At 32.6% G+C, this 22,923-nt stretch overlaps 1 protein-coding gene across 1 annotated transcript in view; it reads left to right on the top strand.

The window, feature by feature from the left end:
• The first annotated feature begins 3,609 nt into the window (after nucleotides 1–3,609).
• Nucleotides 3,610–22,923, top strand: part of LOC106054077 (uncharacterized) — a 64,112-nt gene continuing 44,798 nt past the window's right edge. The window contains exons 1-20 of the mRNA XM_056021360.1: nucleotides 3,610–3,736; nucleotides 3,916–4,100; nucleotides 4,888–5,062; nucleotides 7,160–7,212; nucleotides 9,123–9,273; nucleotides 9,507–9,761; nucleotides 11,504–11,688; nucleotides 12,289–12,466; nucleotides 12,701–12,777; nucleotides 12,985–13,144; nucleotides 14,289–14,552; nucleotides 15,131–15,312; nucleotides 15,876–16,059; nucleotides 16,595–16,653; nucleotides 17,354–17,519; nucleotides 17,698–17,925; nucleotides 18,053–18,237; nucleotides 19,997–20,168; nucleotides 20,537–20,613; nucleotides 20,775–20,928. Of these exons, the coding sequence (XP_055877335.1) occupies nucleotides 9,162–9,273; nucleotides 9,507–9,761; nucleotides 11,504–11,688; nucleotides 12,289–12,466; nucleotides 12,701–12,777; nucleotides 12,985–13,144; nucleotides 14,289–14,552; nucleotides 15,131–15,312; nucleotides 15,876–16,059; nucleotides 16,595–16,653; nucleotides 17,354–17,519; nucleotides 17,698–17,925; nucleotides 18,053–18,237; nucleotides 19,997–20,168; nucleotides 20,537–20,613; nucleotides 20,775–20,928 (2,638 nt within the window). The 5' untranslated portion in view covers nucleotides 3,610–3,736; nucleotides 3,916–4,100; nucleotides 4,888–5,062; nucleotides 7,160–7,212; nucleotides 9,123–9,161. The remainder of the gene's footprint in view (nucleotides 3,737–3,915; nucleotides 4,101–4,887; nucleotides 5,063–7,159; nucleotides 7,213–9,122; nucleotides 9,274–9,506; nucleotides 9,762–11,503; nucleotides 11,689–12,288; nucleotides 12,467–12,700; nucleotides 12,778–12,984; nucleotides 13,145–14,288; nucleotides 14,553–15,130; nucleotides 15,313–15,875; nucleotides 16,060–16,594; nucleotides 16,654–17,353; nucleotides 17,520–17,697; nucleotides 17,926–18,052; nucleotides 18,238–19,996; nucleotides 20,169–20,536; nucleotides 20,614–20,774; nucleotides 20,929–22,923) is intronic.

The raw sequence follows: 22,923 nt of genomic DNA, 5'->3' as shown, positions 1-22,923 counted from the left end.
ATAAGATATATAAGAAGATATTACGTCATTGATTGTTGTCTATGTTTTATGCGAAAGCAAAGAATCGGACGGAAATAAAAGTTAGTTATATATGTCTACCTTGATAAAGACAGTCTCGTTATTATCATTATTAAATAGTAACGTCTACAGTAATTTATTATTAATCTGTGACTACAGAACATGGTGCTAATAAATTAAAGAAGACAGAAGATAGAAAGCCAGACAAAACCTCACAGGAAAATATGGCAAAGAATCATGTAACAAGTTTCATTAGAGATTGCAGATCTTGTGGTGGATCTCATGGAAAATACAATTGCCCAGCATTCGGACAGACATGCCGAAAATGTAAAAAGAGAAATCACTTCGCTGTAAAATGTCGTTCGAAACACTTCAAGGCTGTTTATTCAATGGAAGATGAAAGTCAGTCAAGCCAAGTAAATGAGTTGTGGTTTGAGGCAATTGGTACTGACAACAATGTCAAAGTTTGGATGGTTGATGTCAATATTATGGGAAAAATAGTCAAAATGAAGATTGACACAGGAGCACAAGCTAATGTGATATCAGAGTCAACGTGGAACAATTTAGAAACTGATACTCAGTTAAAGAATTCAAATACTACCCTACGAGCATTGGGGGATGAAGCATTAGAACTGAAGGGAGTTGCATCGGTCACATTTAAAGTCGGCGATGTAGAAGTTAAAGATGATCTGTACGTGATCAAGAAAAGTATAAATCCTATACTAGGTCTGAAGACATCTATTGCTTTAAAATTAATTGAGGCAAAGAGAAATGTCGAAGTACACGATGTCAAGCAACAAGTGTTGATGAAAAAATATACTCAAGTATTCGAAGGACTCGGTACATACAAAATGAAATATCACATTAAACTAACGTCAGATGCAAAACCAGTTATTCAATGTGCGCGCAGAATTGCACCATCACTCTATGAAGAATTAAAAAGAAAACTCACACAAATGCAACAAGATGGAGTGATCACAGAAGTTGATGAACCAACAGAATGGGTTCATAACTTGGTTATAGCGAAGAAGAAAGATAATTCTTTGAGGTTGTGTTTAGATCCCCGAGAACTTAACAAATATATAATGAGAGAACATTTCACTATACCAACATTTGATCAAATCAATAGTTCACTGGGAGCAGCAAAAGTGTTTAGTATACTTGATCAAAAGGATGCATATTGGCAAGTTGAGTTGGATGAACCAAGCTCTTATTTATGTACATTCAATACTCCGTTTGGAAGATACAGATTCTTGAGAATGCCTTTTGGTATATCCTCAGCTAGTGAAGTATTACAGAAACGTGCTTATCAAGTATTCGGAGACATCCCAGGTGTACATATCATGTCAGATGACATGCTGATTGCAGCAAAAGATGAACAAGAACATGATCAAATTTTTGAAAAGGTTCTGGAGAGAGCTAGAAAGAACAATGTAAAGTTCAACAAGAACAAGATACAATATAAACTTTCTGGTGTTAATTATCTCGGAAGACAAATTGGAGCAGATGGTATTCGTCCAGATCCAGCTAAAATCAAAGCAATAATGGAGATGCCAGCACCAACAGATCGAACAGGAATTCAAAGACTGCTAGGGATGTTGAACTTTGTGTCAAGTTTTATTCCAAACATGTCAACAATTACCAGTCCATTGCGTGAATTGCTAAAGAAAGATGCATGTGGCAGTGGAATGCAGAGCAAGAAAATGCTTTCCAACTAATAAAGAAAACACTTAGTGAAGCTCCAGTTCTGCAATTGTTTAACCCTGAAAAGCCAGTTACTATTCAGTGTGAAGCTTCTTCTAAAGGGTTGGGAGCATGTTTAATGCAAGAAGACAAACCAGTTGCGTATACGTCAAGATCATTGACAGAAACAGAGTGCAGATATGCACAAATAGAAAAGGAAATGTTAGCTATAGTGTTTGCAGCTGAACATTTTCACCATTATATTTTTGGAAGAACTGTGACTGTACAATCAGATCACAAACCTTTGCAAACTATTGTGACTAAGCCTTTACATAAGATTTCACCAAGACTTCAGTTGATGATGTTAAGACTGTTGAGATATCAATTAACAGTAACTTACACTCCAGGTTCAAAAATGCAAATAGCTGCGTACATCAATGGTCAAAAACAATCAAATTCAAATGATGACATGGTTATGAGAATTCATAGCGCAACAGCACAGTTTCCGGGAAGTGATCAGAAGATTATTGAAATTAGAAGGAAAACTGAATCTGATGCTAAATTAAAACTTGTAATGAATTATGTCAGAGAAGGTTGGCCAAAGATAAAAACTCAAGTTCATGAAACAGTAAAAGTGTATTGGTCATTTAAAGACAGTATTCATGAAGAGAATGGAATATTGTTTTATGAGAACAGAATTATAATTCCTTCAAGTATGAGAAATGAAATTCTCGACAAGTTGCACATAGGTCATTTTGGTCTTGAGAAAACCAGATCGAAGGCAAAACAGAGTGTGTTTTGGCCAGGATGGTCTAAAGATATTTTTTCGACAATAATGAAATGCGCAACATGTGCAACGTTCAAAAGAAATAATGTGAAGGAAAAATTGCTACCTCATGCTGTACCAGACAGACCATGGAAAAAGGTTGCGACAGATTTGTTTGAATGGCGAAACAATGACTATTTGCTTGTTGTGGACTATTTCTCCAAATATCCTGAAATAAAACGACTAGAGAACAAAACAGCAGAATGGGTTATCAGGGCAATGAAAGGTATTTTTGCTAGACATGGCATACCAGAAGAAATAGTGAGCGACAATATGCCATTCAATAGCTATCAATATAGAGAGTTTGCTTCTGAATGGGGTTTCAAGATAACAACATCAAGTCCCAGATACCCTCAATCAAATGGACAAAGTGAGGTGTATGTTGGTATCGTAAAGCAGATATTCAACAAAGCATACAAAAGTGGGAAAGATCCATATCTCGCTATGCTCGAGTATAGAAATACTCCGATAAGCGGAATGCTTTATTCGCCATCACAACTGCTGATGAGTAGAAGACTCAGGGACATCATTCCAACTGATCCCAAACTATTGAAACCATCGGTAGCTGAAAATGCAGAGACATTACTCAACGAACGACAGAGGAAAAGCAAAGTGAGGTACGATGCAAAAGCAAGGTTACCTAAAGACTACTCTGTCGGGGAGAAGGTGAGAGTTCGTCTAGGACAAACATGGCAGAAAGCAGTCGTCATTAAGAAACATCCATCACCCAGATCTTACATCATAAAGACAAATGATGGGAAAACATACAGACGAAATCAACGGTTTTTAAACAAGAGCTACGAAGAAGACATCTCTGGGTACTATGACACCGACGAAGGCAATGAACAGCAAACTGTTAGAACAAAAGAAACAGACAATTATGAACCAACATCTAGAGAACTTGCTGTGCCGGTCAAGACAACCAGAAGTGGTCGAGTTGTCAAAATTCCTTGTAAATATAAGTATTAAGAACTTTAAAAGGAAGGATGTGATAATAGCTTCAAAAGGAAGGATGTGTTAATATAAGAAGATATTACGTCATTGATTGTTGTCTATGTTTTATGCGAAAGCAAAGAATCGGACGGAAATAAAAGTTAGTTATATATGTCTACCTTGATAAAGACAGTCTCGTTATTATCATTATTAAATAGTAACGTCTACAGTAATTTATTATTAATCTGTGACTACAGAACAAAATAAAGCTAGATAGTAGGTAGTAGAGAGGAAGTAAATTCTAGATTTTTTTTTCCACAATTAAAACTCAAATAGTAGCCTAAGCCTATACCTATGAAAACTAGTGTATACCGGTACCAATTTACTTATTTTAAGAATATCTTTTTTTTTTAAACTTATATTTTTAGAATGAAAGTTAAAACTACTTCTTTCAGGTACCAGCATCCTTTCTATCAAAGTTTTCTCAGACAATGAGACACTTGTTAAAAATGTAAGTATCTCTGATTACGAAGTGTTGGCTGATCTTCAAATTGATTGTACAGATGAAGTAAATACTGGCGAGATTGCAGTTATCACAGCAAGCGTCACATCTGGTACTAGTTTATCATTTAGTATTAATGTAAGTAACATGAAAACTTATATTTTAATAGTACGCCCCCATCAGACAAAAAAAAAAGCTTTCTCCTAGCATTGAAATCGCTACTCTTTGTTCAGGTCAAATAAATTAAGATGGGATTGGACAGGATTTTAGTTAGGCTACTACATTTATAATGGACTTAATTGTTAGGTGGTTAGTTTTCATCAAAATGTAAAATAGCATTGCTGTTAAGACATCGGCATAATGATTCTACATCAATCTGAAGAAAGAATGGAATAGTTTAGGATAGAATAGCTTAATTTCTATATCTTCCTACATAGAAAAATTATCAAGCATATTACTAATAAAATTGTGGTAAATACTATTCTGATGATATTAAATGACATTTAAAAAGCATATATATAACAACACTCAATTATGTAATTCCTAGCAACACATATGAATGTAGACCATCTTACACTATAACAACCAAAACAATGTAGATTAGACCATAAAATATTTTTTCTTCTAAAATGATTCTAGACAAAGAAAAATACAGCTAACATGTTTTGTTGGCTAGAACAAAAATCCGCATGGTTGACATCTGCATTCTCAGTTCTTTCTTAATGTTCTAAGCTTGTATTGTTCATCAGAAAGTATCTTGAAAATTTATAATTAATGTCAATGTTATAACAGAAATCATGAAGTAAAAACAATGTCTCTAAAGTGATAGCTGAAGTTTAAATTCATTTCAATCTATTTCTCTAAAAAAATGAATTTTAACTCTTATGTTTATGTTTGCATACACTCATGAACTGTTTGTTTTCAGATCACACTGCTAAGCAACAATGATGCTATAATAATTTCATCACAAAACATCACAAATAAAACCGCATTGATTTCTTTTTTGCCTTCACTGGAAGGTTGTTATCTAATAGAGATAACTGTTACTTCCTTTTGTGGAGAGACCATAACGCAAGCTAAACATGTCTTTGCAAAACAAGGTAAGAAAAGAAAATCATTAGCATTTATATATATATATATATATATATATATATATATATATATATATATATATATATATATATAGTTAACATTTAATTTTTATTACTTCATTATCATTATTTGTTTTTGGTACATTTATCAATATTTGCTTGAGTAGAATCCCTAATTTTTCACTGACAATAGCATATAATTATTCATTCCAAAATGCTTTTTTGCTTTCTAATTTTAGTGTCATAATTTAATTTGGTGTAATGAGGGCTAGATACTTGCGGCTAGATACTTGCATGGCAGCACCTATCCCTCTCCATGCTTGACTGCAGACCAGTACCTCCAATTATGTGGTTTGCATTGGTCCTGAACATGTGGCAATCGTAGTCCATCTTGGGACTCTTCCACCCAAGACCTTTTGCCCAGTGCATGTAGTGCCATGTTATGACCTCCCCCTCACATGGTTTAGTCCACCAGCTGAAGCAGTTTTCCAGGGCATGGCATTAGGAGCCACTTGTGAGAAATTTAGGGGTTGGGAGGGAACCAGTGAGGCTGTCCATTCAAAGATGCAGCATGCTGGACCATCAAAGGTACTACCCCTTTCCAGTGTCCCTTATGCTCTAAGAACAATAGCTAACAGAGCTTTAAAAAAGGGGCATCAGTATTGGAGGTGTCATTAGTTCTAAAAACCTCCTAGCTATATGAGGGAACCAAACCTGAACTACTGGCCAGGCGTCTAGGTTATGGGTGAGTCTCTTCAACTACCCCATTTCTAGACTCTAGATCCATCTTGTCCTTATACAATGCATATTTAGTACCTTCCTCTAGATTTATCTCTTTGAATTTTGCTACAAGTCCACATGATGTTGATGGTATGAAAGTTTAAGATGTTGTCGTTAGTGTCAGGCTGTAGGCCTACTCTAGATCTAGACTGAAAAATGTTTGCAAGAATCCTAAACCAGTTGGTTAATTGTATAGTAATAGCAGATGAAGTACTATTTGAAAGCCAATATGGTTGTAGAACAACATGATGTAATGCTATAAATGCAAGAAAAATGCCAGGATTTGTAAGCTAACTTTGACAATCTAAGGATTTTGATACTGTGGGTTGCAATAGTCTGTGGAAGATTTTGTAAAAAAAAGTACCTACCCATTTTCAAGTAGCTTTGAATCAGCTAAGTAGCTTTCAGCTTATTTCTCTATGAAGGAATGTGTACTTTCAGGCCAATTTGCTATTTTCTTGTAAAAATGTTTGTAAAAATGTTTCACATGTTTGGGATGTCATTAGAGTTGAAGATAATCTACTTCCTAGTCCAAACCTCCCGCAGGATGACAGCAGGCAGAGTATGAACCTGAGACCATTCAAACAACAGAATGACAGTTCAGCATGCATGCCACATGACCAGTCAGCCGTCAAGTCCTAAGTAATCCATAACCAGTTTGAATAGTGTTGGCTTAAAGATTCTAATACAAAACAGTATTATATAAACTGCTGTCTGATACTTCAAGTAAAAAGTTGTTGGTTAAAGAGTTTTTCTCAGCTGAGGATTGTACTCTACTTGCCAAGAAGTTTCAGTTCGCTTCAAAGAAATTTATTTTATCTTATATAATACAGACGTTACTTCAAAAAGAAGATGATTACGCTGTTTGCTTCTAAGAAGTTTGGAAAAACATTTTAAAAAATGTAAAAAAAAAAAAAGAGATGGTATGTGCCAGATATATTTCAATGTGATATACTTGTGCTGTTCAGCACAAGGGAGGGGGGAGTGGCTAACTCTCCCCCCAGACACTGGTCACTAGCTAATTCCACAGCCTCTTCCCAGCTATGGTCTACTGATTTATGTCTTAAGAAGATGTGATGTCATTTTAGAAATTTTATTTAGATATTCAAGTCTTGGCTAAATTATTATTTTTTTTAGAATTAGACATGTCTTGATTTTTAAAAATACTATTGCACAAGTTTAGCTGTTTGTAAATCTAGCTCTTGATAAAAGTTTTTATCTTATGACAAAAATCTAGAATATAGACTATATTTACTTCTCCATTTAAGCAGTAGTCATGTTTTATATTTTCTAAGCATAATTCAATACAATTTCTTATTCAATCAGCCTTGTGTCCTTCAACTTTGATCCAAGACGATCTGAACCAAACAAATTTAAAGGTAATTTAAGAGATTCATTAGAGGATAGCTTGAATGTTTAATAAATTGGGTAGGATATATCCCACAGAAGACAATAGAGATAACAATGATAAGAATAATTATGATCATGCCTCCGATAACTTATCCCCTGATGGTCATCCTCAACTTTATCTTTATTTGTCAATTGCTCTTTCTTGAATATAGGTGTGTCATTTTTAATCTTAAGTTAGTCTTATATATTTTACCCATCCAATTTATTTAAGTTATAAAAAGTGGTATAGATCTTTAATTGGTAATTGTAAGACAAATTTCCTTACGGATAATAAAGATTATTATTATTATTATTATTATTATATTTCTACATATGTATATAAGTATGTATTACCAAATATATGGAGTAAATACCTGGCTGTAATCAGTGATATTGCATGAACAAACAACGATGTGGAATGTTGGCATTATGCCCTTCAATCACTATTCTTATGTCATCATCCAATGATGTGGACCTTTCTTAAAGGTCTCTGTAAAGATAGTTAGCTGCTACAGGCTACCTTTTTTACCTTTTACCTATCCCTTAGTCTGTTGGACCGTTGGGGCACCAGGCAAGATTTGTCGACCGTCTTTCTCCATTCCTCCCTTTTTTTTGTCTTGTTCAGAACCTCTCTCAATGGCAGGCCTGTCCATTCTTTAATGTTGTCCTCCCATCGCTTTTTCTGTCTGCCTCTTCTTCTTTTCCCTGGCACTGTTCCCTGAAGAAAGGTCTTTGCGAGCCCCGTAGATCTCGTAATGTGGCCAAAGGTTTTAAGCTTTCGTTTTTTCACAATAGTAAGCAGGTCGTCATGAGCTCCGATCGCTACAGTAACCCTGTCTCTGATTTCTTGGTTTGTGATGCGGTCTTTGAATGTGATGCCTAGGATCCTTCTGTAGCATCTCAATTCCATTGCTAGGATCCTCCTCTCAAGCTCTGCATTCAACGTCCACGACTCACAAGCATATAAAAATGTGGCCATGACCAGAGAGCGCATCAGTCTAATTTTGGTGCCGAGGGCTAAGCCCTTATCTTTCCATATTATTTTAAGTTTTGAAAGGGCTGCTGTGGACTGTGCTATTCGGGCCAATAATTCGGGTTTTGTTCCCTCATCTGAGACAATAGCTCCGAGGTATTTGAAGCTGTTAACACTAGTTAGCTTTTCACCTCCAATACTGATGCCTCTTTTAAAGCCCTGATGGCTATTGGTCATAATTTGAGTTTTTTTGGCATTTATTTGCATGCCATATGCTGCGGAAGTCTTGTCAATGCGCATCACCAGGTCAGCTAGTTCTTCTTCTGTCCCTGCTAGGCCGTCAATGTCATCTGCGAAGCGCAAGTTAGTAATTCTTCTTCCTCCAATGCTAACAGTACCTTCATAGCCCTCGAGGGCATCTTCCATTATCCTTTCAAGGAAGATATTGAAGAGTGTTGGTGACAGTAGGCAGCCTTGTCTTACTCCAACTGTGGTTTTGAACCAGTCCCCAATATTATTGTTGAAGTACACCGCACTGGTGGCCTCCTTGTAGAGGTTCTGGATATTGCTACAGGCTAGGGCAGGCACTAAGCAATGTCCAAAGTGGTATGCAACACTGGCTAAGAGAATTACAAACATTATATGGCAATACAAATAAAAGATCCATCTTAAGATGCATGCAAAATATATACATTCTTAATATACTTGCATGGAAATTATTACTGTTGGTAATAGGATAGAGACCATACCTTCTTGACTTGTTGTGTTGGTGGATGATGAAATAGATGAGAGCATAATTTGTTTTTACTCAAAATAATTATAAAATAGTTTTCTTGAAAGTGTTTCCCATTAAAAATGGGCGTATTTAGTAGAAAATAAGAAGAGAGAGTGTCAAATTTCCACCATCTTAAATTTGTATTTCAACAGTCTACATGTTTGAAAGACTGGAAAACAAGTCATGCCTCAATGACAGTAATTAATATAGATGTATCCACTGATACAAAGGGCATGTACATATTTTTAGACAACATGACTGAAGAATTAAAGAATTTCACTTCACACTGTTCACTTGCTGAAGGTAATTACACTAATATTTATGAATTATTAACAAATTGCATGAATTATTAACAAATTGCAAAATTGCTGTAAGTGTAAAGATCTGTAATTAAATTCATGAGTCTTATAAATGTTATCTTTTTTATAATTTGCATGCAAACTTAATATAATTTTTTTATCATAATTTTTAAATTTGTACTAATATTTAAAAATTATTACATTTTTATATTATATGTTTTTATTTTCCTTTTTCAGAAAGTCAGGCTATCTTGATTGTTTTATCATGCTATCAAAACAATTACAGAAAAGAATTGAAATCAATTCCAAATGAAAATAGCTTATACATATTACATAATGTCAACCAGACATCTGGAAACATAATTTATATTAAGAATAACTACACAGTTGATGTTTACATGGAACTGTCAAATGACTCAGGATCTCATATTATACTTATTCCATCTGGAGGTTTGGATGCTATTAATTTTGGAAACAGTCTTGTTTATAATGGTATGAAGTACTTATTACAGTATTCATCATTATTATCATCATTAACTGCCCTTTACTTTCATCATAGGGGTACTGTGACAGTTCGAATAACCAAATCCCACCACTTTTCTGGTCTGCAGCTCTTCTTAGTAGAAAATCAAGAGAGAGAGAGCAACATAATTATTTTATGTTGTTTAGCTAGCTTTTCTTTGGACAACCTTTTTTCTATTGTACCGTTACCTTGAATGATTACTTTGGACTGTGAGTCATGTCTTAGAATATGACAAACCAGCTCAGCTTTACAGTATTACCTCATTTTATAAAAAACTGTATTATATTTGCTATCTATTAAATATTTTATTAGTTTACTTTGACTTATCTTATATAATACAGACGTTACTTCAAATAAGATGATTACATCTTACGCATTATGCATTCAGTCATGCATATTAACCAATGACTTAAATTCTGCCAAGTTACTGGTTTTCCTGGCTAGCTCAGGCAACACATTCCATGCTCTAATAGCACTAGGGAAGAAGGAGTATTTGTACAAATTTGTCCTAGCATATGAGATGAGGAATGTGCCTTTATCTTTGTGTCTTTCTGAGTATTTTATTAAATTTTGTTTTTGTATTTGAAGATTATGGTTCAGTGTTTTATGTATAATTGCTACTTTACTTTTGAGTCTTCTGCTCTAAAGGCTTTCTAAATTTAGTGATTTTACTAAAGGTGTTACTCTAGTCAAATGTGAATATTTGTTTATTATGAATCTCACTGCTCTATTTTGTGTCTGTTTTTTAATGTTTTCTTGAGTTGAGGGGTCTTTGGACTGTGAATCATGTCTATGAACATGAACAAATCAGCTCAGCTTTACAGTATTACTTCATTTTATAAAAAATGCCATATTATATATATGCTATCTAGTAACTATTTTATTAGTTTACTTAAAACACTTATTACAAAGATCCTTTTGTTATATAGTAATTAAAAAGTTTAAATCTCAATGGGCCTTGTACTGTATCATTTTTTTTACATTCACACACAAAAAAAAAAAAAGAAAAATGGAAATAGGTATTTGACAGTTTAAAAGTTTCTAGCATTTAAAAGTCAGTTACAAAGTTTATTAGTTTGTTCTATAGACAATGGTATACAACTCCAGTTTTTCTTTGTTGTTACATAAAAATAATTAATCGGAAACATATTTTCATCTACTATACCATTTGAAGGTCTGTGAATAATTAAAACAAACCAATGCTGAATAATACACCAAATTAAGACTTACAGTATCATCTTAGCTACACTATAATTGTTATAACTATAACGATTTCAGTAGATAAAGATGTGTAATTATTAATATCTTTATCCTTCTTTTCTACATGAAATCTAAAAAATTATTTTAATAAATCTATCTAATTTAAATTCATGCATAGTGAATATGAAATTAAAACGGCTGTTAGTAAATAGTGTTATTTTTCAATTATTTTTTTTTATGTGATATGTGGGCCATGAAGAACTTCTGTGCTGTTTTATTTCTTTCAGCAAACACAACTCAGTAGAAAACAAAATAAAACAGCTGCTAGTCACCATTTAATTTAGTACTCTGAGTTTGTCTGCCAGAGTTATATCACTAAACCTGCTTATAATGTGAAAATAGTCTTTTTTTATTTATTTTATTTCTGTTTTGGTTAAGTTGCAATTATTTATTTAATGTAAAGAAATAAAAACAAAAGCAACAGCTTACATTTACTGACTTTTAATTATAGCTCCAATAGTGCTCAGATTCTTGATAATTGCAAGTAAAACTACTCTGACCAAAAATGTAAGCTTGATTTATAAAGAAAGTTTCTCTGGCCTGAATGTTAACTTCAGTGATGTTGCAATCATTGGTAAAGAATACAATATTACAGCCACTGTGATTTCTGGAAGTGATGTTATCATTAATTTCAATGTAAGTTGTTATATAATAATTAAATTAGTTTAACATTATGAAATAAAGCCCAATCAATGAAGGTATATTTCTCCACATAAGATCCTCTAGAAAACTCTTCAATGTATCTAGATTGAGAGCTAAAACCAAAGCTAGAAAGGTACTAATCAGGGAACTCCTCTACACTGATCATGTAGCTATTGTTGCTCAATCTGCTACTCAGCACCAGACCTTGGTTAACAAAGTATTTTCTGCATGGCAAAAGTTTGGCTTAAGTTTGGCTTAAACATTAGTCAAGGCATAACAAAAGTACTAGTTCAGAACACAAGCCATGCATTTCACATGACCATTAATGACCAACCATTGGAAATTGTTGACCTTTTTTTGTTATTTTGACTTCCATCATCTCCAACGATGTGCTACTATATAATATTTTCATTATATACTATAAACAGCTGTGTCTCAAGGATTTGCCTCTTTAGTCACATGAGAAGTTGAGAAGGGAAAAAAAATCATCTCCCGAGATGTAAAATGCCACAGAGTTCATTTAATATTTTGAAATATAACTATGATCCTCTTTTTTTTTATCTCTAAATCTGATACAAATAATTTATTTTCCAGGTTTTGTCACCAATTGACAATAAATCTTTGGTGATTAAGACTGATGAAAGTAATAACAAGACTGAACAGGCTTTATTTAAGCCTAGATATGAAACTAACTACACTATTCAAATTCATGTAACAACTCCTTGCTCAGAAAATATGACTAGGATCATTATTATATCAGCTGTATTTGAAGGTAAAATATATTACTTGTAATTATAATTTGTAAAAATTATATTCAAAACCAAGTTGCTTTGCTGACCCATTAAAGTAAGATCAGGTAATTCAGGGACAAAAGGATATGAGAAACTGAGTCCAACAGTAGGACATTGTTAATCAAAGTTTGGTCCAAACTTCAAAATATAAACAAACAAGTCTATGAAGGCCTACTATGCTAATATGGGTTATAAATGTGTTGATTATTCTCCAGAGATGTGCCCAAGAAATGCAAATAATGAAACACCTTCAAATATAACTGACATTTTAGAAGATTCTCTTTTTCTCGGGGTTAGTATAAAACTTTTTGTTTTGTTTCAAATAAAAAGTGCACTTCTACCATTTTTGAATATTTAAAAAACAACTTGAAATATATATATATATCAGTGAGTATATAAACTATTTTTAATGTTTGTTTGTTTGTAAGAAAATTTTAATGACTTTATTATTGTTTGTTCAAAGATTTTAATATTTAATTATTCCTTTTCCTTGTAACAGCCTACCTGTGTCAAAGATGGAAGTCATATTCCAGCACAGATAATAAAAATAAATATAGACTTAACCACTGATTCTAACAGTGGTTACATCTATTCTCAGAATGTCAGTGCTGATCTTTTTAGAAATTGGACCTTCAATGCTCGCTGTCAGTATCCTGAAAGTAAGAAAATGACAAAATCAGTGGATTATACTAATACACTAAAAACAAAAATTAGCTGCTTTTTTGTACTTATTTACATAACATTGTTGACATTTCAATATTTTTCAAATTAAAATAAGATGTCAACAGGATGCCACACTATCAAATAAAATAAATGTCATGGACTTGACCCATTGCAGTGTCTCATCCATAGTTTGGATCAATTAGTATGTTGGATTCCCACTACAATGACTACCAGCGAGTTGTAGTCTATTAGATACATCCAAGATTTCAAGAAAGAAAGCTTTACCCTCCCTCCCTTTTCCCACCTCTCACATCTGACCAGACTCAAATGTGATATGCTGCATTGGAACACAATTATCGACTAGGTCTTTGTTGTGTATTGACCAAACCTGCCTCCTCCTGACATTCTCCCCTCACTTTGAAAAAGGAGAATCCAGGAATAGTGTACATATTTTAGGGATAACTGACAGATGATGTAGAAAATGGAGAGAGACAGTGAGAGATCATTCTTAATCCATTTTTTACTCTACTATTTCACATATTTTTACTTGATTGATAAACATTTAATATCTACTTTGTTTAATTTTTTGATATCTTGTTGGAGATGTGGACAATGAAAACATCACAGAGATGTGTATACTAATAAATACCTAGCTATGCAAATCAAAGTTTTCATGTTTTCTTTTCTTGTTGGTGAAAGTAAATATTGTTTTCATAATTTTAGAGAATCTTTATTATCATACCCTTGACAATCAGGTTAGGGCCACTTATTGTAACCTGAACAGGCTGCAGTAATGAAAGAACAACATGTTATTGTAATGGAGCAAGTGCTGCAGCAATCTAAGCAATTATTTTATTTATTTTTTACTGTCAACCCTTTAGAATTTTGTTGGTAAATGCTTGTCTAACCTTTTTCTGCTGAAGGAGTTAGTAGAAAAATCAAATTGTCTTAGATAGTTAAAATCTCATCCTGTTTGTAATATTGATTGCTTAGTAATCATTATCATTTTATAATACAATTTAATTTTTTATCAACTTACTTTTTATTCAGAAAATGTTGTTTTTTTTTACAGTTCTTTTAATGATGTACTGTAAAAACATCTTTACAATTTTAATTTAATATACTTTTTTTTTCTTTCAGTGTTTCCTATGGTTGTTGTATTTGATCTATCTTGTCAAGAACTATTCCAATCAAAGAATCAAAATGCAAAATTTTTTAGGGAATTTGATGAAACCATCTTCATGCTGCATAATGTTCAAAACACTTGTGAAAGATTGTTTTATTTCCAGAATGACTATGTGTCTGAAATCCACCTTCAACTGTCAGAAAGTGCATTATCTAAGAATATTATCCTTGATCCAACAAGTACTATTTCTTTTCGCCTGGCTAGTCCAAAAATTTATGGTAAGTTTTTTTTCTTTTCATTTGTCAATTTTTTTAGCAATGAGATGAGGACCCTCAGAAAGATTTTTAGCTCTAACAAAAAAAAATAACATAAAAAGATTTAGTTCTTTAAGTTTGGACATTCCTGCAAGAATGAAGCTTTAACATTTTAGTCAGAACCTCATGCAATCTGAACAGTAGGCCTATATAAAAGTGAAAAAACATTTTACCTTATTGCTCAAATTCGTTTTTACCAATTGAAATATAGTATGTCATTTCTTCCTAACTCATGCCTATCATTTTATTGATATTGTCAGCTTTGTTGAACCATTTAATAAAAACCGATTAAAAAGCAATAGCAAAAAGGCTAAATCTATCTCTATATGCTAAAAACACTATCATCTTATTCTAGACAGGTGAGAAGCTTTTCATGGCCTTCTGTTCGGTTTTTTTATTAATTGATTATGAATATACATAAAATAAAAAATGGAAGGTTAAAAAGGGTGTTTGTGTTTTTACAATTATGAAATACAAGATCTGCCTCATGAACTTCTGTGTATTAAAAAACAATTGTCTTTAATTAATACATTCTTTTTCAGATTTCACCAATTTAACATTTTCTTTTAAAACCAACAAAGAAATTCATTCTATGAATTTGAGGTTAAAGTATGAAGCTTTGAAAGACCTTCAAATACAATATAAACCAGTTATCTTAGTCAAAGAAGTTCTACATATAACTGCTTCTGTAACTTCTGGATGTAATACAAATTTTACTATTCAGGTATTAGAAGGGCCAATTTACTTTGTTTATTAGATAATTATTGTGTGAAAGATTTAATAATTTGTAGCAATTCCATGTATACAAATCAGTTTAATCAATTTTGCATAGATAAGAAATATACTGATAAGTGTCTTAGGACAATGTAATTTCAAATGTCAAGACTTGAGAATTTAAATAATAAGACAGTATATTTTACCCACAAAACAGTTCCTATGATTTACAGAAACTCTTTTAATTAATTAATAAGAAATTCACTGTCTTTGATATATTTACAAATGAAGTCTTTCTTGTTAAATATTTAAGTTCACAAAAAGCTATAATAAGTTCTATGACAGAAATTGTCAGACACAGCAAAAATTAAAACAATAGCCCAATCAACTAGTAGACATTTACTATTTAACCATTAATATTAGTTCTTATTATTAATTTTATTTATGCTTTAAGTAAGCTTGTTCTTATGATTTTACATTCTTTTTTATTTATCACTTAATCAATTTAACTATTTAAAAAAAAATGAATTCATATTTTTTGTGAGTGTAATGGGCAGTTTTTTTTTTTAATAGATTGTATCACCTAATGTTAATTACTCACTGGCCAATTTGGAGAAAAAAGAATCTACTAGCAATTTAAAATTAAACACAGAGTTCCAAGCATTTGAAGAATTGAACTTTACATTTAAAATTGAAGTAATTTCAACTTGTGGTGAGACTTTAATGGATGAGTTTACAATTTCAGCTGTTTACCCAGGTTAGTAGTTGGTTTCTATAACTGCATATGTGTAACACACATTAACACATTTCTATATAGGCTAGTGTATTTATTATTGGTGTCATACCAAACAAACTATAAAAAAATAAATAATGATACACATTTAATTTGTATAGTGTACAAAATAGTTTTCTGTTCGCTGATAAAGCTAAAAGGAGTATGTAATATTTATAGTAAAAGTAAAGCTCCCCTTTCAGACTTAGCAATCTAAAGAGGGCAGATGATAGAAATGTCATCTGTTTCTGTCAGCACAATGACAACCACCTGTACTTTTCCTGAACTTAAAGTACCCATTAGGATTGGGTAGACCTAATAATGCTGAAATAGAAAATTCTAATCCTCACGAGATTCAAACTCTACTCCCCTTGGTTTGGAAGCCAAGCTCTTAACCACTCAGCCACCACAACATCTGTAATATTTATAGAGTGTGCTATAATATGCTAAAATATATTTTATATTTAAAAAGTTAACATAGATCAAATATTTTCTATAACAATCATCATTTCAATAACAGAACTCTGCTTTCCAAATGAAACATCAGCAAAAGTAAAAAATACTAGCTATAAATCTATGGTAAGTTTGTTTTCTTTTTGAATATTTTTAAATGTATCTGAATATTATTAGTAATGTAGCAAAAGATCACAAAAGATGTGAAAACGGATGGCTGCCTGGTCATGCCGTTTGCGCACTCGAAAGTGTTCAGATTTGTCAATTTGTCAATGGTCCCAGGCTCAAACCCTTGATGAGGCTGATGTCCTGGGGGAGGTTTGGACTAGGAAGTAAATTATCATCAACTCAGAAGGAATGTCCAAAACAAGTCAAACATCTTACAAAACAATTTTTTTTTTTGAGATTTCCTATAAGAATCAAGAACTTTTTACAAGTTTCAATGATTCCTGGTGTTTTCTTTTAATATTCAGTGAAATTTTTTTTTCCTTCTAACCAGCATATTTGCTTAACAACTGTTCAACTTCTTGGCCCAAAAGCTTTGCTGGACATGTAGGAATAATTTCTGTTTTCTGAACTTCTTACTAGACAATGTGTGTTCAGGCGTGACAAAACTAAAAAAAAAAATTTAAATGTTCTTTGACATACCCAAATGTATTTAACCTGTTAAATCTAATAAAAATGAAAGCTTAAGGTCAATACATTTTTTTCATTTTGGTTTCCGAATTCAAATAATTATTTTACAAGTTCCTCAAACTTTAATTGTATTTTTGGACTCAGTATGTCAAAGAAATAATTACATTTTCTTTTATCATGTCTCATTTAGCCTTTATGTGTAATGGACATGAGTGAAGCTAACAACTCCATAACACAAATAGATATAGATTTAACGTCTTTGGAACCTGCAAGATTCAATGTCATCAGCAATTATAGTTGGGAAATGTTTAACAACTTAACTGCATCAGCTGCCAACAGAAGTTCAGCGCTAAGAGGTTATTAGTTTTCTTTTAAAATAGGCCTACAATATCTAAATCTATCTTATCTATATTTCAAATGTGATTATGATCAAAGATAAAATTTAGTAAATCATTCTATTTTTAGTAGTGGCTTAAAGATGTTAAATTGTAATTATTGTAATCTGTCTTGTAAGTTGTTTTTTTTTTATTTCAGAAACATTTTTATACCACATCATCTTGCTGTCATGCCTAGACTCAGAATTTGATGGACTAGCTTCTAATAAAACAATATACATCCTACAGAAAAAAAACAAAATTTCAGGACATAAATTTCTTGTTATCAACAATTATTATAATGATACTCTTGTCAATGTTCTAAATGGAACAATATTTGGACCTAAACATTTTCTTCCAAAATCATTTATGTCAGACCCAATCACAGGTGATAATTAAGTATCCCAATTATTCAATATTTATATCAATATTTTTTTCTTGATAACACTTTTGTTGCATAATTTTATAAAACAGTTTATAAAATATTTTCTGCTAATGTTGTACAATATTTTCAGATGAACTGAATCTAACATTTGAGCTCACATATCATAGAAAATTTTATAACAAAAGTATTACACTGAAATATCATGAAGTGATGTCAGAGCTGCATATAAATCATGAGCAAAGAGTATTGGTTGGTGTACCTTGTATTATCACAGCATCAGTGACAACAGGAGTCATAGTAAATTTTGATTTTCAAGTAAGCTGCAAGTTCATTTTATTTATGTGCTTTGCCTTAGTGGTCAGAAATAATCATTCTCATTTTTTTATAAACTCAAAGGTCTGATCTTGGATAAAAAAAAAATGAATACTCTGTTGGCAATGGTTGGATCAGCCTGTCGCCAGTTTGTCTTCATTTGGTCTAAGCTTTTTAGGTAGTCCACTATCATCTTTGTGAAAAAGTTACAGTCCTTTGATCTGGTAGGAATCTTCTTCTTCTTCTAGTAAGATTTTTGCTGCTGAGCTGTAAGCCATTTATGTGATAGGAATAAAAAGTCCAGGACTCTGAGGCATATAAGAATAAAGGAATGACTACAGCACTCTAGATAAACCTTTAACTCTGTTGATATGCTAAGTACTCTCCTTGACCAAATTTGTCTGTCAAAGTAGCAGTTGAAATACAGAAATCTACAGATCATCTTAGATTGGCATTTTTTAAAATGGTGCTTCCCAAGTAGACCATTTTTGAATATGTTAGCTACTTTTTGGCAACCAATAATTATTTCAGGCACCATAATTACTGTACTCTGAGGGTGCTGGTGCAGAACTTAGTTTTTTTTTATATTAGTAGTCAATCCAAAATTTTGCAAGTCTTGGTGTAGTTTTGCTTCACTAGAGATTTTCAGGCGCAGTCAATAGTGGATAGAGAAACAATGTAGTCCTATTTTACTTTAGTCCTAGCCACTAGTCTGTGTTGAACAGGGCAATATCAGTGTTAGAGAATGGAATGGGTTGCCTGAATCAGCCAGGAAAACCTATGACTTAGCAAATTTTAAGTCAGTGATTAACATGCATGACTAGATTGACACATGTTATATTTAGGACATAATTATCAACTCTTTTCAAGTAATGTCTGTAATTTATGAGATAAGAAGATAACATTATATGTCTACTCCAACAATCTCTTCAGGAAAAAGTGTTGGAGCCAGCACACAGTCTTTGCTTCACACCATTTGTTCCAGCAAAAAGATATTTTATTCACTATTTTCTTGAACACTGGTTTGCATGCCTTCACGGGATTGACACATAATTGTTATGAATTGATGAGGCCAGCTTCTAAGTGTAGTTGTAGTCTATTGAGTAGCATCCTAGGCAGAATTTTACCAGCAATTGATAGTAGGTAAAGGCCATATTGCTTATTGCATGTCTGTTCTTCTTGTACAAGCAAGTAATAAAGGCACCCTAAAACCTTTGAAGCATTTCTTTTGTACTCACATTCAGTGAGTTAAGCTGTCAGCTCTGTAATAATTATCTTATCCTGGTAACAGTGCAGCTCATGTTTCAATAACTTTTTGCTTTGTTTTTTTTTGTTCATTCACCAGTCTTGGTGCTTGTATTTGGCTGACCTAGCACACTGCTAACCACAGAATATACTATTCTTTCAGATCTTTCCACCTGTTCTCCACAGCCATATTGGAGTGTAAAGATTATATTTTGTTGTTAAGTTTGTTTAATTTTGTTGACATTTTTTTTATGCTAGTGCTTGAATCTGGGATTCTAGTCATATACAAATGTATAAATACAATTTTGCAAGGAAGAATAATAAAAGAAAACATTTTAGCAGGATGCTTATTAGATGTACAATGATAATTTAAAATGTAAAAGATTGGGAAATAAAAAAGATAGTATTTTAATTGTACATTTTTAATACTTTTCCTAATACACACTTCCCACAAGTAATTTCTAGTTCATCAAGCATGTTTGATCTCATTTTTTTTTATTTTTTTTTCTTACACAAGATTAAATCTCCAAGGAAATCTGCTCCCTTACTGAGCAATGAATACAATATAATAAATAATGAGGATAAAGTAGCAAGACTCAACTTTACTCCAGATTTTGTGGGGATCTACTCTGTTCTGGTGATTACAACATCATTTTGTAAAGAAATTTTAAAAGAAACAATTAAGTTTGGTGAGTAATTATTTTGTATAATTTTAGGGCGATATTGAATTTGGGTGATATTAGTTTACAAAACAGTACTGCATGCTGTCTCCTTAACAGTATTAGAACATTTGAGGCTATAACAACATTTGAAAACAAAAGTTTTTTTTTTAATAATAATTCCACTATAATTAAATAACATATTGAAAAATTAGCACCTTAAACTTATTGTAATTGAAAATAAGATTTTATTTCTTTAATGACAAAATCAGAATTAATGGTTTGATAACTTTCTTAAATTATCTTTTTTTCTTTTTTCCTTAACAAAATTATTATCATGATGAATATTTTAGTAACAATAATAAAAACTTCTCTTAATTTTAACATTATGATTATAGATGCACAGCTCTGTTCTAACATCACTTCTACTACAGCTGAAAATATAACAAAGGTTATGGCTGATTCACCAAACTCTGTAAGTATCAACAATCATTAAGTTCAAAGTCAGATTTTTTTTCTTAGCCTTTGAATGCATTTATAAATGGGTTTTAATATGTGTTTTGAACCAGATGTTTTAAAATGCATTTCTTTCTGTCTATCTAATTTAATAACATTACAAAAAAAAATGTGTTTCAGCCAAGGTGTATTACGTCTTGGGATGACAAGAACAGCACTACTCAAGAGTTCTATTTAGACCTTCAACTAACAGGAGTAATAGGGTACAGATCTATAAATACCTCGAGTTTACCAAGGCAATTCTATAATCACTCTTCCAGTTGTAAAGAAAATGGTAAATCATTTTTCTGTTATTAATATTGTAACTAGTTATTGTAATGTATTTTCTAAAAATCTAATTTGTTTACATTAAGTCAATCAGTTCATCCATTGTTCTAGATGAAAACCACTCTCGTTATTTAGAGTTGTGCTTAAGGCGTTGCAGTAGACAGCCATATGCCTTGAATGTTATTGGCTTTTTAAATCAATGATCAAACTCCACTCCATTTTTTATGATATAGGAAATGAGGCTATGTTCATCTTGGATAAATCACAAAGAGGCTTATTATTGTTATTATTATAAAAGATCCACTGGTGCACAAAGTCAAATTTTGGGCAAAAGAATGTTTATCAAGGTGCATATCATACCTTTTTTTCTTTGCTTTTGCCAGTGCTAATTTTTCATGAATTCTAGCACTGCTACATTTTTGGAATTAATATTTGCTTGGTGTCTTCTAGAGAGCAATAGAACTATTGAATGCTTTTATAGATGATAGAATTGTTTTCTCTGTCAAAATTGTGAGCATTTTCTTAAAAGGAATGTGAATACATAAACAATGTAATATCTAAAGATAACAACAAAAACCTATGGTCATACATTAAGTCTAAGAAAATAAAAACAACAGGCATAGCGCCATTAAAAGATGAACATAACATCATAATGATAATGAAACTAAAGCAAACATCCTAAACAAATACTTTGCATCAGCATTCTCAGTCCCAGGAGACAAAGACATATTACTTAATTTGAACCAAGTAGACAACATAGAAGATATAGTAGTACAAGAAAATGGAATCCAAAAACTATTAGCCAACACCAAACCAAATAAAGCTTCTGGACCTGATGGTATTCCAGCTAGATTACTCAAAGAACTAAGCAATGAGCTAGCCCCAGTGTTCAAAATACTCTTTCAGGCATCGCTTAACCAGGGCAGAGTACCAAAGGACTGGAAAGAAGCTAATGTCACCCCCTATTTAAAAAAAGGAGAAAAATCTGACCCAGGAAACTACAGACCAGTATCACTTACCAGCATCACATATATAATCCTAGAACACATAAGTGTCCATGACTCCAGTACGGCGATTTGACACACTAGGACTGATGACACACAGGTTTGCTGGACAGCCATGCACCTCTTGTCACTCGTACAGTCTCAGTTAGGCCATCTGCACCCTGGATGACGGAAGACATAAAGACTGCCAAACTTATTCGCCGACTTGCCGAACGTACATTCCTAAAGACAGGTCTGACGATACATCGATAAATATACATACTAGAAAAAAACAAGGTTAACCGTATGATTAGAGACGCAAAAGCTAGTCATATTCGACAAAAAATCGAAACTTCTGATTCTTCAAAGGAGCTATTTAGGATCACCGCTGAAATGTTAGGGGAAGCAAATAACGAACGTTTGCCCTCATCTATCCCAGTATCTGAACTCCCTGATTCCTTCAATAGATTCTTCATTGGGAAGATTGAGCAGATTAGAAATGACATGCCATCCCTCTCATCACAGCTTGATCACTCTCCAATTTTTCAATATTCTCCTTTTTGCGAGTTTCAGCGTGTATCTGAAGATTATGTCAAAAGTACTATTTTAAAGATGCCAAATAAGTCATGTGACCTTGATCCCATTCCAACTTACGACTTACTTCACAATTCCGACAAAGGCCACATATCAATACTTTCCATGCTGGACTTGTCCGCAGCCTTTGATACGCTAGACCATGAAATTATGATGGCCAGATTCTCTGCAACTTTTGGTTTAGCAGGAGTCGTCCTTAAGTGGCTTGGATCCTACCTGACGGAACGCACCCAAAGTGTCATTGTTAGCTGGACAGAATCAACAAGCTTAATTTTGAAGTACGGAGTACCCCAAGGATCAGTTCTAGGCCCAGTACTGTTCACTATGTATACATATCCACTCAGCGGTGTCATACGACCAACTGGCATCTTATATCATTTCTTTGCCGATGACTCACAGTTATATGATTCATCAGTACCCTCAGA

Source organism: Biomphalaria glabrata, chromosome 2, assembly GCF_947242115.1.
Source record: "Biomphalaria glabrata chromosome 2, xgBioGlab47.1, whole genome shotgun sequence".
Classification (NCBI taxonomy): Eukaryota; Metazoa; Mollusca; class Gastropoda; family Planorbidae; genus Biomphalaria; species Biomphalaria glabrata.
This window is presented reverse-complemented; position numbering and strand designations above follow the sequence as displayed.